The sequence below is a fragment of the Oreochromis aureus genome, linkage group 3 (assembly GCF_013358895.1).
Source record: "Oreochromis aureus strain Israel breed Guangdong linkage group 3, ZZ_aureus, whole genome shotgun sequence".
NCBI classification, from domain to species: domain Eukaryota; kingdom Metazoa; phylum Chordata; class Actinopteri; order Cichliformes; family Cichlidae; genus Oreochromis; species Oreochromis aureus.
In genome coordinates this window covers 80,610,186-80,622,301 of record NC_052944.1, presented here as the reverse complement: position 1 = coordinate 80,622,301, position 12,116 = coordinate 80,610,186, and the positions used below count along the sequence as shown (strand labels likewise).

Here is a 12,116-nt window from a genome sequence, read left to right as displayed (position 1 = left end):
ACATTTTATTTTTAATTTAATAATAAAATGGTGAAAAAGTTTCATTTTTTTTCCTGTGAAAGGGAAAAAACTACAAAACATTGGTGAATGTAAAACATTTTAATAAAGAAGCCCAAAGACTGGTTAAAAAATATATCAGTCTCACATACAGAATGTAAAGCGTAGAGTCAGTTTTATCACTTAGAAACAAAACAAGACTGTTTAAAGTTCCTATGTATAGCATGTTGATGTGCTTTACACCTTTTGTTTTTTTATGTCAAAAACAACAGAAACACAAGTTTCTGTTACAAATGAAAACTCTCTTCTCTAACAAATTGAAACAGGAGCAATTAAATGATGCTCCTAATCTAAATGCTCAGAAATCAGAGCTCCAGGACTGTCTTGAGCTCTTTGTTCTGTGGTGCGTTGTCCTGGAAATACAGGTCAGCATACTGCAGGATGTGATCAACAGCACTGAGAAGCAGCACATCTGTGTTCACATCCAGGTCCAGCTCTGACGAGTAGTTTTTCACTGGAACGATGTAGGAGGTGGACATGCCCAACAGAGCGGCGGCTTTACCCATCTGCAAACACACAGACACATGTACACCTCCAGTATTTAGTTTCTTCAGCTGATCAAGAACAACACCAAACACAATCAGCATCTCCTGGAAATGATCATCTCAGTGTGGTCTGTGAGGAAAGTTGTTCTAACGTCACGCTGACTGTAAACTCTTGTTGTTTGTATTCAGAAAATCAAACAAAGTCAAATCTTTTCAAGCTGTACATTTCCATTGCTGTTTGCAGGGTTTATCCTATTCTGGTTTGTGGAGCAGTTACAGTATACGAACATTTCTTGAACTGTATTTGGTTTGTTTTAACTTACCACATCCTGAATTGTGCGGCTCTCATAAACACCAGTGACATCTTTGGCTGTTTGCAAACAAACTTGGTCCACGTGGCTGAGCAGCGCCACCTGGTGAACACCTAAAGAACAGAAACACACTGTTGTGATGAAGACTTGCAAAGACATTGCAAATCCTTTAAAAATGGCGCTCAGTTCTTTTGTTCTAGAGATAAACATTTGCTCAGCTTTCTTTGTTGTCCTTCTGACCTGATGCAGCGTTCACCATCGTCCTTATACTTTTTTACTAACTCATCTACATAAGGTGTTTTAAAGCGTCGTGGCATTTTATCTCGAAACAACATCTGTAATCTCCACATTTCGACTTTTTTCTTGAAATTCAGGTTCCATTCTCAAAATGATCAATATCAATCTGTTCTTAATGTAGCCCTAATACTCTGTCACACTGGACCCTATATAAAAAACACACACAAAAAAAGAAGAAAAAAATACACACAATCGAAAATGATTTCTTCTGTCATTATATGTTTGTGTAAAACCTGAAACCCATTTAGTTTTAGACGATCGGGCCTAATTCATACAAAGAAAAAATTCACTAACAATGTAGAAAAAAGAGTATTAGGAATGTTATTAAAGAGCAGGTGCACTGAGGCAAAAGTCAGCTAACTCAAGCAACACAACCTTTAACGTCAGGCTCTGTGTAAATGTGTGTCTGCGGCTCACCCAGGTCACTGATGTGCTTTCTGAGCTGTTTAAATGTGGTGCTCAGGCCTTTGGGGTAAGTTGTGATTTTTGAGGCGTCCACCACAAAGGCAACACAGTGGACTTTGTCTTTAAGGCTCGGCCTCTTCACATAGCCCACAGTTTCTGAGGCGGAGACTGGCTGGTCTGGGCTAAACTGGAAGAGAGAAAGTATTTTAAGTTATTAAAAAAGAAAAAGTATTAAAAAGAATTATGCTGTGTGCCTTCATGTAAACATTTATACATGTTGGCACAAACCATAAGGTACAGCTATGGGTAATGGTGATCCCAGTTGTTTTACTAGTCAGAGAAGTTGGGAAACTGATTTGTTTTTTGTTTTTTACATCACAGGACTATATGACCAGTCAGCTGATCACCACGGTTCTTTAGTTTTCTATGACGGGAACAAATATCGGGCATTAAAAAGGGTTTGGAGCTGCTGTTGACTTTCTGGGTGGTTTGAGGTTGCTCCTGCTCCTCATTTCCTCTGGTTGCTCCAGCTTTCTCCCACTTAACCTAGCATGCATTTCTAAAGCCAAGCCTAAATTAGCTGTGAGCATTAGCTCTGTGATGGACTAATAACATGTCCAGGGTGAAACTTGGCTCTTTCCCACTCTCAGCATGACAGGATAAAGGAGATATAGCTGATTCATAGGGAACAAATTTCATGCTTCACTTTAATGTCTTAAGGCTATAAAGAGAAAGTCCGCAGCTTCACTGACAAGGACCACAACCTCAAACACGGTTAAATAAAGTTTGATAGTAGATGAATGAAAGATGGATGGGGTGAGCGATGAACTAGGCCTGAGACCACAGTTTGAGTTAGGCCTCGCTCAACATCTGAGGCCAGTGAGACAGGGTGACAAACTGAGAATGAGTGAGGCAGGGTGGGGCACTGAAACGAGAACAAACAGGGCAAGGCATGCTTACCTTGTGTCCTTCAGGAACATGGCCTTTAACGACTAACAGGATGTCATGAAGAGTCAGTCCGGTCATCCCGTCTTCACTCATACCCATGGTATCACACAGCACCAGCCCAGTATGATCCTCACCCTTCTTACCCCGAATGTTGAAGGACTGCAGCTGGCACACACAAAAAGGAAGTTAATAGGACAGAAACCTAAAGTTTAGTTTCATTGACATGGATGAACAGAGGCCTTGTGGATGCTTTCCCTTTTTGAAATGCTTAAATAATCTCATCAAACTATTAGTCTTAAAGGCCAGATGAGGATCTGTGTGTTTATTTTTCCTCTTAGTTAATATACATGCAGATGCTTCTCGTGTACCTTTTTGGTAAAACCGGATGAGAAGGAGCCCACCATGGCCCGGTTGGTGACTCTTCCATTAAACACAGACTGGACTGAACTGATGAAGCTCGACTTTCCAGAACTGACCGGGCCCAGGAGGAGAACCCGGGCCTGAGGCACCTCCCCGCAGCTCGGTCTGTAGGAGGTGATTGTCTCCATCAAGCTTGTCCTTCGCCTAGGTTCAGTGATACATTCAGTGACGCATTGTGTTTGAAAGTTTAAAAATGCACTTACTTGACATCTGTTAGTTTCTGCTAGTTGAACAGGAGCTCATTGAACAGCACAACTGTACTCACTCTTCTGTCCAGTCCATGTTTCTCCATGGAGATTCCAACTTCAGTTGACCTCCTGAGAAAAATGTAAAAATTGAGGTTTGACAAAATAGTATTTTTTGCATTCATATAAAGTCCTAACATTCATCGAGGCTTGGGTTAAAAGCAGTGGCATTCAGTGACTTCAGGCAAGCAAGAACCCCCCCCCCAAAAAAGAAAAAGATTTCCTCCTGTCTTTGAAAATTCGACTAGTATCAAACATACCACTCTGACAGCTTTTTCCAGCCACTGATTAAAATGACTTAGTAACAAAAAAAAAACTGAAGATAATGTCCAACTTTATGATCAAAATCACAATCAGAATACTTTATTAAAGCCTAAGGCTTTAATCTCCAAAGCTATTTGCACTTTGTGTAAAGACAGCTTCGCAGTAGCCTGGTGAAACACAGGACTTGAGATGTTAATACTTATTTGGGTCTTTGACAAAAGAACTTTGTGTAAAAGGAGGCTCACCCAAGAATGTGAACTGAGGTTTTGGTTCCCTTGTCTCTGAACTATTTGTGACTTTGCTGTTATCATCTCTGGTGAGAGTTGTTGTGCCAAAAGCAGGTTGGACTGAAGTAGTTGGAGCTGCTGTGAGTGTTGTCAATCCATTAGAACTTAAGGGTTTAGTTGTACTTGCTGGAGGTTCAAAGCTAAAGCCACCAAAGCTTATAAGAAAAACAAAAGTACACATTAGAGGAAGACCCTTAACAAATTTAGAACAGCATGAAACTTGAAGGTTTTTAGTTTGACATGTTACACTTAAAACACAATATCAGCAACCTCAAAACATGAGTCTGAAAAGCAGAAACAAATTAAAATGTGGTGATATAGCCAGGTGCAGGTGTGTGTCACAAGTTAATCTAAAACACCGTCCCTGCAGCAGCCTGGAAGGAAACCTGCTTCAGAGTTAGAAGTGATTTACAGAATCCAACTACTAAAACTTTCTAACTTCATCTTGATGCATGCTCTATCTATGAACAGAGTCAACCTTTGGAGATGTCTAACTTCACCTTATCACTTTGCAGCCATTCAATTTCTAACATTTGTTTGTACTGGCAAGTCTTTTTTTTCTTTCTGTTATTTGCAATCTTTATCTTTGTAATACTAAAAGTTGCGAACTTACCTGATACCTGATAGTTTTTCTTTACCAGGCGTGAACATAACTCCTGTAAGTAGATGTTAGCAGCAGCTGCAGCTCAGGACAGACCGCAAATGAAAGAGCCACTGCCTTTTGCGTAGAAAAGAAAATGAAACTTAAACTGTTACACAAACACCAGTAATGCAAATCTGAGTGTAACACGTTCGTAGGAGGGGTGTGTTGCGTTGTGGAGATGGATTGGTGCTAATAAAGTTAAAGCTGCAGAAGCAGATGTGCAAAAACACAGCAAACAAACGAAAACGTAACCTCCTGGATCACACACAAAAGTAAGAAAAGGAGTAGCTAGCTGGCAAAATCTGCCTAGCAACCTAGTTACATCTTCCAAGGCTAAAATAGGCTGTTGTTCCTAAATCATCATAATAAAAAGTATCAAACCAACATTAACAAACAAGTAACCTAATTTAGCTTTTCTCTCCCTGTGAAATACAGCACCTGGACCTCTAGCTCACAACACACTGTCAGACTATTTGGTGTTTGAAGGCTCAGTGACAGAAATAATAACTCCCTTCAGACACGCCTTAAACCAAAACTAAGGAGCCTTATTTGAAAATGGAAGGAGCAGAGAGTCGAGATATTTGTTTAAAAATGTAGGGAGTAAAATTAAAAATCTATCAGAAAAAAGACTACTCAAGTAAAGTACGGATACCTGAAAATTCTACTTAAGTAGCCACAGTAATGAATTTTTTGTTACCTTCCACCACCGTATAGACGTCTTCATTCAGTCAAAACTACCCCGATGGCATCTTAAAAACCATTTAAAAACAATCTCCAAAAGTTGAATCTGTTCATCTGGACGTAGCGTTTTGTGGGAGAAACGTTTCGTCACTCATCCAAGTGACTTCTTCAGTCAACAGATTCAGCTTTTGGAGATTTACTTTCATGGATGATTGAGAATGCATCAAGACATTTAAAAACAACTTACATTATTATTTTCAGTTCTTAATTCCCTTCAGACGTTTGTTTCTTAAAAGAACCAAATCTAAATGTATGTTGCTACTTTGGTCTGAACAGGAAAAAAAATGGAGTTGACGTAACGATGTCATAAGTTTCGTTTCCAGACAGACTAGCATAAGGATGAGCACACAATGTTTAACACATTTGCAGTGGTTCCTTTTAGAATAATGCGTACATTTCACTAATATTACAGGCAAAAGTTTACATTAAATTCATTAAGCTCTTTAACATTTCCGCTTTTACCTCCTGTTCCAGACGGATAGAGGAATGTGAACAGGGATCGCGGTCCTTGCTGTAAACGCACGCAGACTCCAGACAGGTGTGCCAAGGTATTGCCCCGGCAGAATTTGTTTCCCGTGCGTCGGGAGCGCGCACTGGGCACGGACAGCGGATGAGAACGAGAACGTTTAGCCTGATCAAAGGATAATCACGTCTGTGTCATATAAACTTTAACACTCAGACATGATTATCCTTTTATCAGGCTAAACGTCCCATCCCGTCCGATACCATGTGAGAATGATAAATAATTTTCTGTTGTAACCTGCAAACTGAACGGTAATGTAACGACACTCATCTTTCATTTTCAGGGGCGGATCTAGAGAAATTTTCTTAGGGTGGCAAGAGGGTGGCAGGAAAATCAAATGGACTGGCAAAATCAAATCCTCTTTTTCAAACACATATGCAGAATTCTGAGATTAAAGTCAGATTTCTGACTTTTTTCTCAGAATTCTGGAAAAGAAGAAAAAAAAGACGTGCCCACTTTCTTTTTTTTTTCCAGTGGCCCTAATCCTCTTCCATACTCTCTTGCTGTCATAGGGCTTTGGAGCGTGATGTCACAGGGGTGGGCGTGGAAAGGATTTTGGCCCGATCCGCCATTTTCGGGGTCTAGCAAGTGAAAAGGGAGCGAAGGCACACACAACAGCCATGGTTCGTATTTGCTGTGCGGTCGGCTGCAATGTTCGATCGCACGACCGGCAAGAGAATAAGCTTGAAAAGGGTTTATCTTTTCATTCTTTCCCAACCTGGAAGCAACATGAGGCAGCTCGTGTATCGATGTTAACAAACGAAGGCGTCTAGCCTGGATAGCAGCTGTGAGACGAGCTGATATCCAGTTCTCTTCCATCTCCAAATATCTGTTGGTGCTCCAGACATTTTCATTCCGGTAAGTTCTAAATATGTTCATATCACTCTTTATAGCCTATTAGTTTTATTTTCGATGCCCTCTGAGGTCATAGCAAATTAGAACAAACATCCTACTGAGTGATTTTGCAGAACTACCTTCTATTTATAGAGTTGCTAATTATTTGGCATTATTGCAGCAAACCAGCCTATGAAATGGATGAAACACATCGTGACTGGGTTCCAGCGCTACATAAGGGACCTGCTTCAAACATACCACCATGCCAATCAGATTACTTCTTCCATGTGAGGGTGAAGAGGTGACCCTTCTGGATAAGATGGTGAAGGTTTGCTGCGTTTGTTGAACAGTGTGGTAGTAAAACCAGGGAAAATGAAACTTGCTCCTGTTAAATATTCTTAAGTCTTTTGCTGTATAAATAGTGGGGTTTTTTTTTTTCAAAAGATACAGTAAATAATGTTAGTAGTGTGTGATATCATGTAAACACTGTCATGATTTTATGTAAACATTTTGTCTTTTGTAAACTATAAATGACACGGATTCTACACTGTAACTGATGTGATGTTCTATAAAGTGGTTTTAATAATAAAAAAGAGGCAAAAATTAGTTTGTTTCTTTATTCCATTTTTGAACAGTGGTACTCAGTCAGTACATATTCAGTAAATGCAAATTATTTACATGGCAGTGCACTTCAGGCATAAATCTAGACCCCTAGACAAAACATTATGGCATTATAGCAGTGACAACTCAACCATAGTAGCAGGTGGGATTTTTCTTTTTTGAGGACGGCTCCTTTTACCTTTCACTACGGATGGTCTGTTTATGTTTTGATCAAGAGCCTTTTTTTGGGCAGCTGAAGAGGAGAAGTCTATCTTATGGCCAACCTCTGACTGTATCTTGGTCACATAACCCAGCAAAACCCAGTATGGAGGTTCATCTGTAACAGGCCTTGTGCCACGGATCAACACTGTTGCTTCTAGATTAAACAGAAGAGCAGCGACATGGCTGCAGGTCTCCACGACTCCGGCCATACAGGTGCAGTGGGCGGCTTCAACCTTCCCTGTGATGCTCACAGTGACCCATGGCTGCAATGCTGTTCATGCAGTCTTTGAGAGTGCAGTACCTGAAACACACACAGACAAAGTTCAATTAAAGACAAGAACTATGAGCCAAGGCCGACATAAATGTGTTTTATCTACTTTATCATAAATGTAACAAAGTGTTTAGAAAGTTAGCACATACATGTAATTTTTCATTTCTTTATGTGTCCATCTATAGAACGCTGCATTTTATAGGGTAAATCTGCCTGTTCTCTGTCAGAAACCTGCCTGCAGAAAATGAACCTAAAGTATGTAATGCAAGGATGTAATCACTTTAGAGATGGAGAAAGCATAAAGTGACAATTATGAATCACTTAATATGATAAGGAGATTCTGCAGGTCATTAATCAATGTATAAAATTAAAATAAAATGTATTTTTAGTGACACAGGATACAAATATTGAAGCAAGATCTATAATTAGAATTATTTATAATAAATATGAATAAATCAGTGCAATTTCTTTAACCATAAAGAATAACTAAGTCCTTCAGGACAATGTCACATCAATGCACTGAACTCACTATGTTATCCTCTAACAGCCTCCACACGTTCTCACTGTAATTTCCCCTCATGAATGAATTTATGCTGCACTAATCTGAATGTTTGCAGGGAAATCAAACGCATTTCACACGCAGTACTCGAGCTGACTTACCTTTGTTTGAATGACAACTTGTACGCGCTGACTCCACAGATAAGGTACAAAAATATGTCAGGCTATAGCGGTTGCTCTTCAGGGTTTCTACTCCACGGCAGTGTTTCATACGGGTCCACATTTCCAATGCACGCAATTTTCTGCAAGTACCGCTGCTTCGCCTCTGGACGCAATCGGTCTCTATACCGTCCGTTTTCTTTGGAGCTGCTTTTAAGCATGATTCTTGTCGTCGTCGTTCCAACACTGTGTCTCTTTTGATTCGTAGACCCCGAAAATGGCGCCGCGCTCCGCGGCGTGACGTCAACTCCAAAGCCCTATTACGGTCACTCCCAAAACTTTCCCCTCTTCCTAATCAACCAAATCCCATGTGTTGACTTTTTTTTAATTGGTCGACATGTTACATTTTTCCACCATTAGGAAAGAGGTGGCTTTTTTCTTTCTTTACTGTTTTGCGCTGTCCTTAGAAAATGCTTTAAGAAAACACACACACACATGACGACAGTATTTAGAAAAAAGCATGGCTCATATATATGTCTGGGTCGCTGGCCGAGCAGGAGCTCAGCGAGCCGGAGGGTCTCGTGCTGCCCGCGAAGGAGCTCAGCGTCCCTAACGTCAGCATCCCCACCACTGCAGCTGAGGTAGGCCACCTGAACTCTTTTGTTATAGTTATCGGCCGCCTGAACTGTTTTGTGGGGACTTTTTTGACACCGCTGCTGGATGCGCGGTCTGACTTTGGGACTGTGACCTAGAAGGGTTTTCCGGGTTTTTTTTATTTTGGGGATTGGTTCCAATTGGTTTTAATGTGTGCTTGTTATTTACTTCACTGTAAATAAATGCACTGCCTTCATTAAAGAGTCCAGATTTGGATCCTCCTTCCTCACATCCCCATGGTTGGCCAGCGCTAACCGTGAATCTATCTATCTATCTATCTATAGATAGATAGATAGATTCCCCGCTCGCCCCTGCGGGCGGTCAATCCTTCAAGCTCGGGTCCTCTACCAGAGGCCTGGGAGCTTGAGGGTCCTGTGCAGTATCTTAGCTGTTCCTAGGACTGCGCTCTTCTGGACAGAGATCTCCGATGTTGTTCCCGGGATCTGCTGGAGCCACTCGCCTAGCTTGGGAGTCACTGCACCTAGTGCTCCGATTACCACTGGGACCACCGTTACCTTCACCCTCCACATCTTCTCGAGCTCTTCTCTGAGCCCTTGGTATTTCTCGAGCTTCTCGTGTTCCTTCTTCCTGATGTTGCTGTCATTCAGGACCGCTACATCTATCACTACGGCCGTCTTCTTCTGTTTGTCTACCACCACTATATCCGGTTGGTTAGCCACCACCATTTTGTTCATCTGTATTTGGAAGTCCCACAGGATCTTAGCTCGGTCATTGTCCACCACCCTTGGGGGCGTCTCCCATTTTGACCTCAGGACTTCCAGGTTATACTCGGCACAGATGTTCCTGTACACTATGCCAGCCACTTGGTTATGGCGTTCCATGTATGCCTTGCCTGCTAGCATCTTGCAGCCTACTGTTATGTGCTGTATTGTCTCAGGGGCATCTTTACACATATGGAAAAGAAATAGAAAAAACTTATAAAAGACTTGCATCAGATTTGGCTTGCTTCATATAGTGAATCATATAAGGCTTATATGATTTACTCATGAAAGTGGCCACTTTCTCATTACTTTCATATATTGTTTTAGGAAGTATCCAAAACATACAAGTTTAATTTATATAACTTTTCAAGGGATCTTGTATCTGTTTTCACTCTTGTATGCTTTTCATACAAGTTTCACACAAGACAGATACAAACTTTATAAGATTTATATATATCTTTTCCATATGGGTACACAGCCTGCACCTGGGGTCTTGCCTGGTGTGATAGACCCCAGCCTCTATGGATCTTGTGCTCAGAGCTTGTTCCTGTGCTGCCATGATTATTGCCTCCGTGCTGTCTTTCAGTCCAGCTTTGTCCAGCCACTGGTAGGATTTCTGGATATCAGCTACCTCCGCTATCTGCCGGTGGTACCGTGCAGGGGCCTGTCCTTCCATGATGGTTCCTCGCCTTCCTCCGCTTTGTTGGGTTTCTGCTGCCTGAGGTATTCACTGAGCACGCTGTCAGTTGGGGCCATCTTCGTGATGTATTCGTGGATGTTCGTTGTCTCATCCTGGACTGTGGTGCTGACACTCACCAGTCTCCGGCCTCCTTCCTTCCGCTTAGCGTACAGCCTCAGGGTGCTGGACTTGGGGTGAAACCCTCCATGCATGGTCAGGAGCTTTCTTGTCTTGATGTCAGTGGCTTCTACCTCCTCCTTTGGCCAGCTTACTATCCCACCCGGGTACCTGATCATGGGCAGGGCGTCTTGCCATTCAGCTGACTCCTCAGGACTTGCCTGACCCTCTGTAGGTACCTGGTGGTTACTAGGGATGGGTCTCGAAAACCGGTTCTTGTTGAGAACCGGTTCCCACTGTTTCAATTCCTTGGAATTGTTTGCCATTTTTGCAAACGATTCCCTTATCGATTCCAGTCGCCCCAAATGACGTCACCACGTTGCGGAGCGTCGGAGCGTACCTGGCAGGAAACACGGCGCCTAAGCGGCTCAAACGCTCAAAAGTTTGTTTATACTTTACGAGAACAGATGACAACAGGGCAACTTGCAATACTTGCAAAGTAGATATTTCATTAAGGGAGGAAACAGTACGAATATGCAAAAGCATTTGCTCACAAAACACGCGATGAACTTAAATGAATGTCTTTAATTCCGCTCCGGACTCGTGAATCTCAACCCAGCAGCAGCAGCGGTAACGTTTGCATGTCATCTCCCGTTAATGCAGCAGGTAAATAATCAACTAACAGTGCATATTATGTTAGCGCGATCTGCTTTATTACAAAACCTGCCATTGTGCATTTAGGTGACCATGATGAGACAGACAGACAGAGTCTGGCTGGCGCTCGCTGGCAGTTGTCGCTGCAGTCCACCGGTAGCGTCTCTTTTCAGGCCCAAATGTCACCGAGCAGTGACTAGTCTGTGGTCAAAACCTTGCAGCCATTTGCCACAGCAGATGGTAAGTGAATGTGTTTAATTGTAGGCAGGGACATTACTGGATATTCTTGTGTAATTGCTACAGAATAATTTATGTTATACTTTGTTATTGCTACAGAAGAATATTTATTTTATTATTTTACGTTTACAATTTTCCCGGGGACCCTGTGACACCCCATTGAAGAGTCAGAGGCTGTGGATCTCTTAAGATCTCACTGTTGGGTTTGTAAGGCCATGTTACTCCTAAATTTCTATCTTGTTGAAAGAGAAGATATAAAACAGTTCTAAGCTAATCGACCTTAGTGTTCTCCTTTTTAAAAACAAGAATCGATAAGAGAATCGATAAAGAATCGAATCGTTAAACAGAATCGAAAATGGAATCGGAATCGTTAAAATCTTATCAATACCCATCCCTAGTGGTTGCAGCTTTCCTAGCGGCCTCTTCATGGTTTCCATTTGCCTGTGGAATCCCCAGGTACTTGTAGCTGTCCTCTATGTCTGCAATGTTGCCTTCTGGTAGTTTGATCGCCTCAGTTCTGACTACCTTCCCTCTCTTTCTTATCATTCGACTACACTTCTCCAGTCCAAACTACATTCCGATGTCATTGCTGTATATCCTGGTGGTGTGGATCAGTGAATTGATGTCTCGTTCACGCTTGGCATACAGCTTGATGTCATCCATGTACAGGAGGTGGCTGACAACTGCTCCATTTCGTAGTCAGTATCCATAGCCAGTCTTGTCAATGATCTCATTGAGGGGGTTCAGGCCTATGCAGAACAGCAGTGGGAACAGAGCATCTCTTTGGTAGATCCCGCACTTGATGATGACTTGTGCTATGGGCTTGAAGTTGGCCTCTAGTGC

General features: G+C 41.9%; 1 protein-coding gene across 3 annotated transcripts; it reads right to left on the bottom strand.

Moving 5' to 3' along the window:
* Window positions 1-80: 80 nt before the first annotated feature.
* On the bottom strand, window positions 81-5,747 carry LOC116313777 (interferon-induced protein 44-like). 3 transcript variants are annotated; one of them, XM_031731594.2, is made up of 9 exons: window positions 5,566-5,747; window positions 4,333-4,437; window positions 3,678-3,874; window positions 3,189-3,240; window positions 2,872-3,067; window positions 2,516-2,662; window positions 1,568-1,742; window positions 866-966; window positions 81-563 (listed from the first exon to the last, which is right to left on the bottom strand). In XM_031731594.2, exons 2-9 carry the CDS (start codon window positions 4,368-4,370, stop codon window positions 363-365), a joined length of 1,107 nt encoding a protein of 368 aa, XP_031587454.2. In that variant the 5' UTR covers window positions 4,371-4,437; window positions 5,566-5,747; the 3' UTR covers window positions 81-362. The 3 variants fall into 3 exon arrangements, with proteins under 3 accessions (XP_031587454.2, XP_031587436.2, XP_039464138.1); XM_031731576.2 differs by having other exon boundaries at window positions 2,516-2,668; window positions 5,566-5,723; XM_039608204.1 differs by lacking the exon at window positions 5,566-5,747 and adding an exon at window positions 5,291-5,535 and having other exon boundaries at window positions 2,516-2,668.
* Window positions 5,748-12,116: the final 6,369 nt, after the last annotated feature.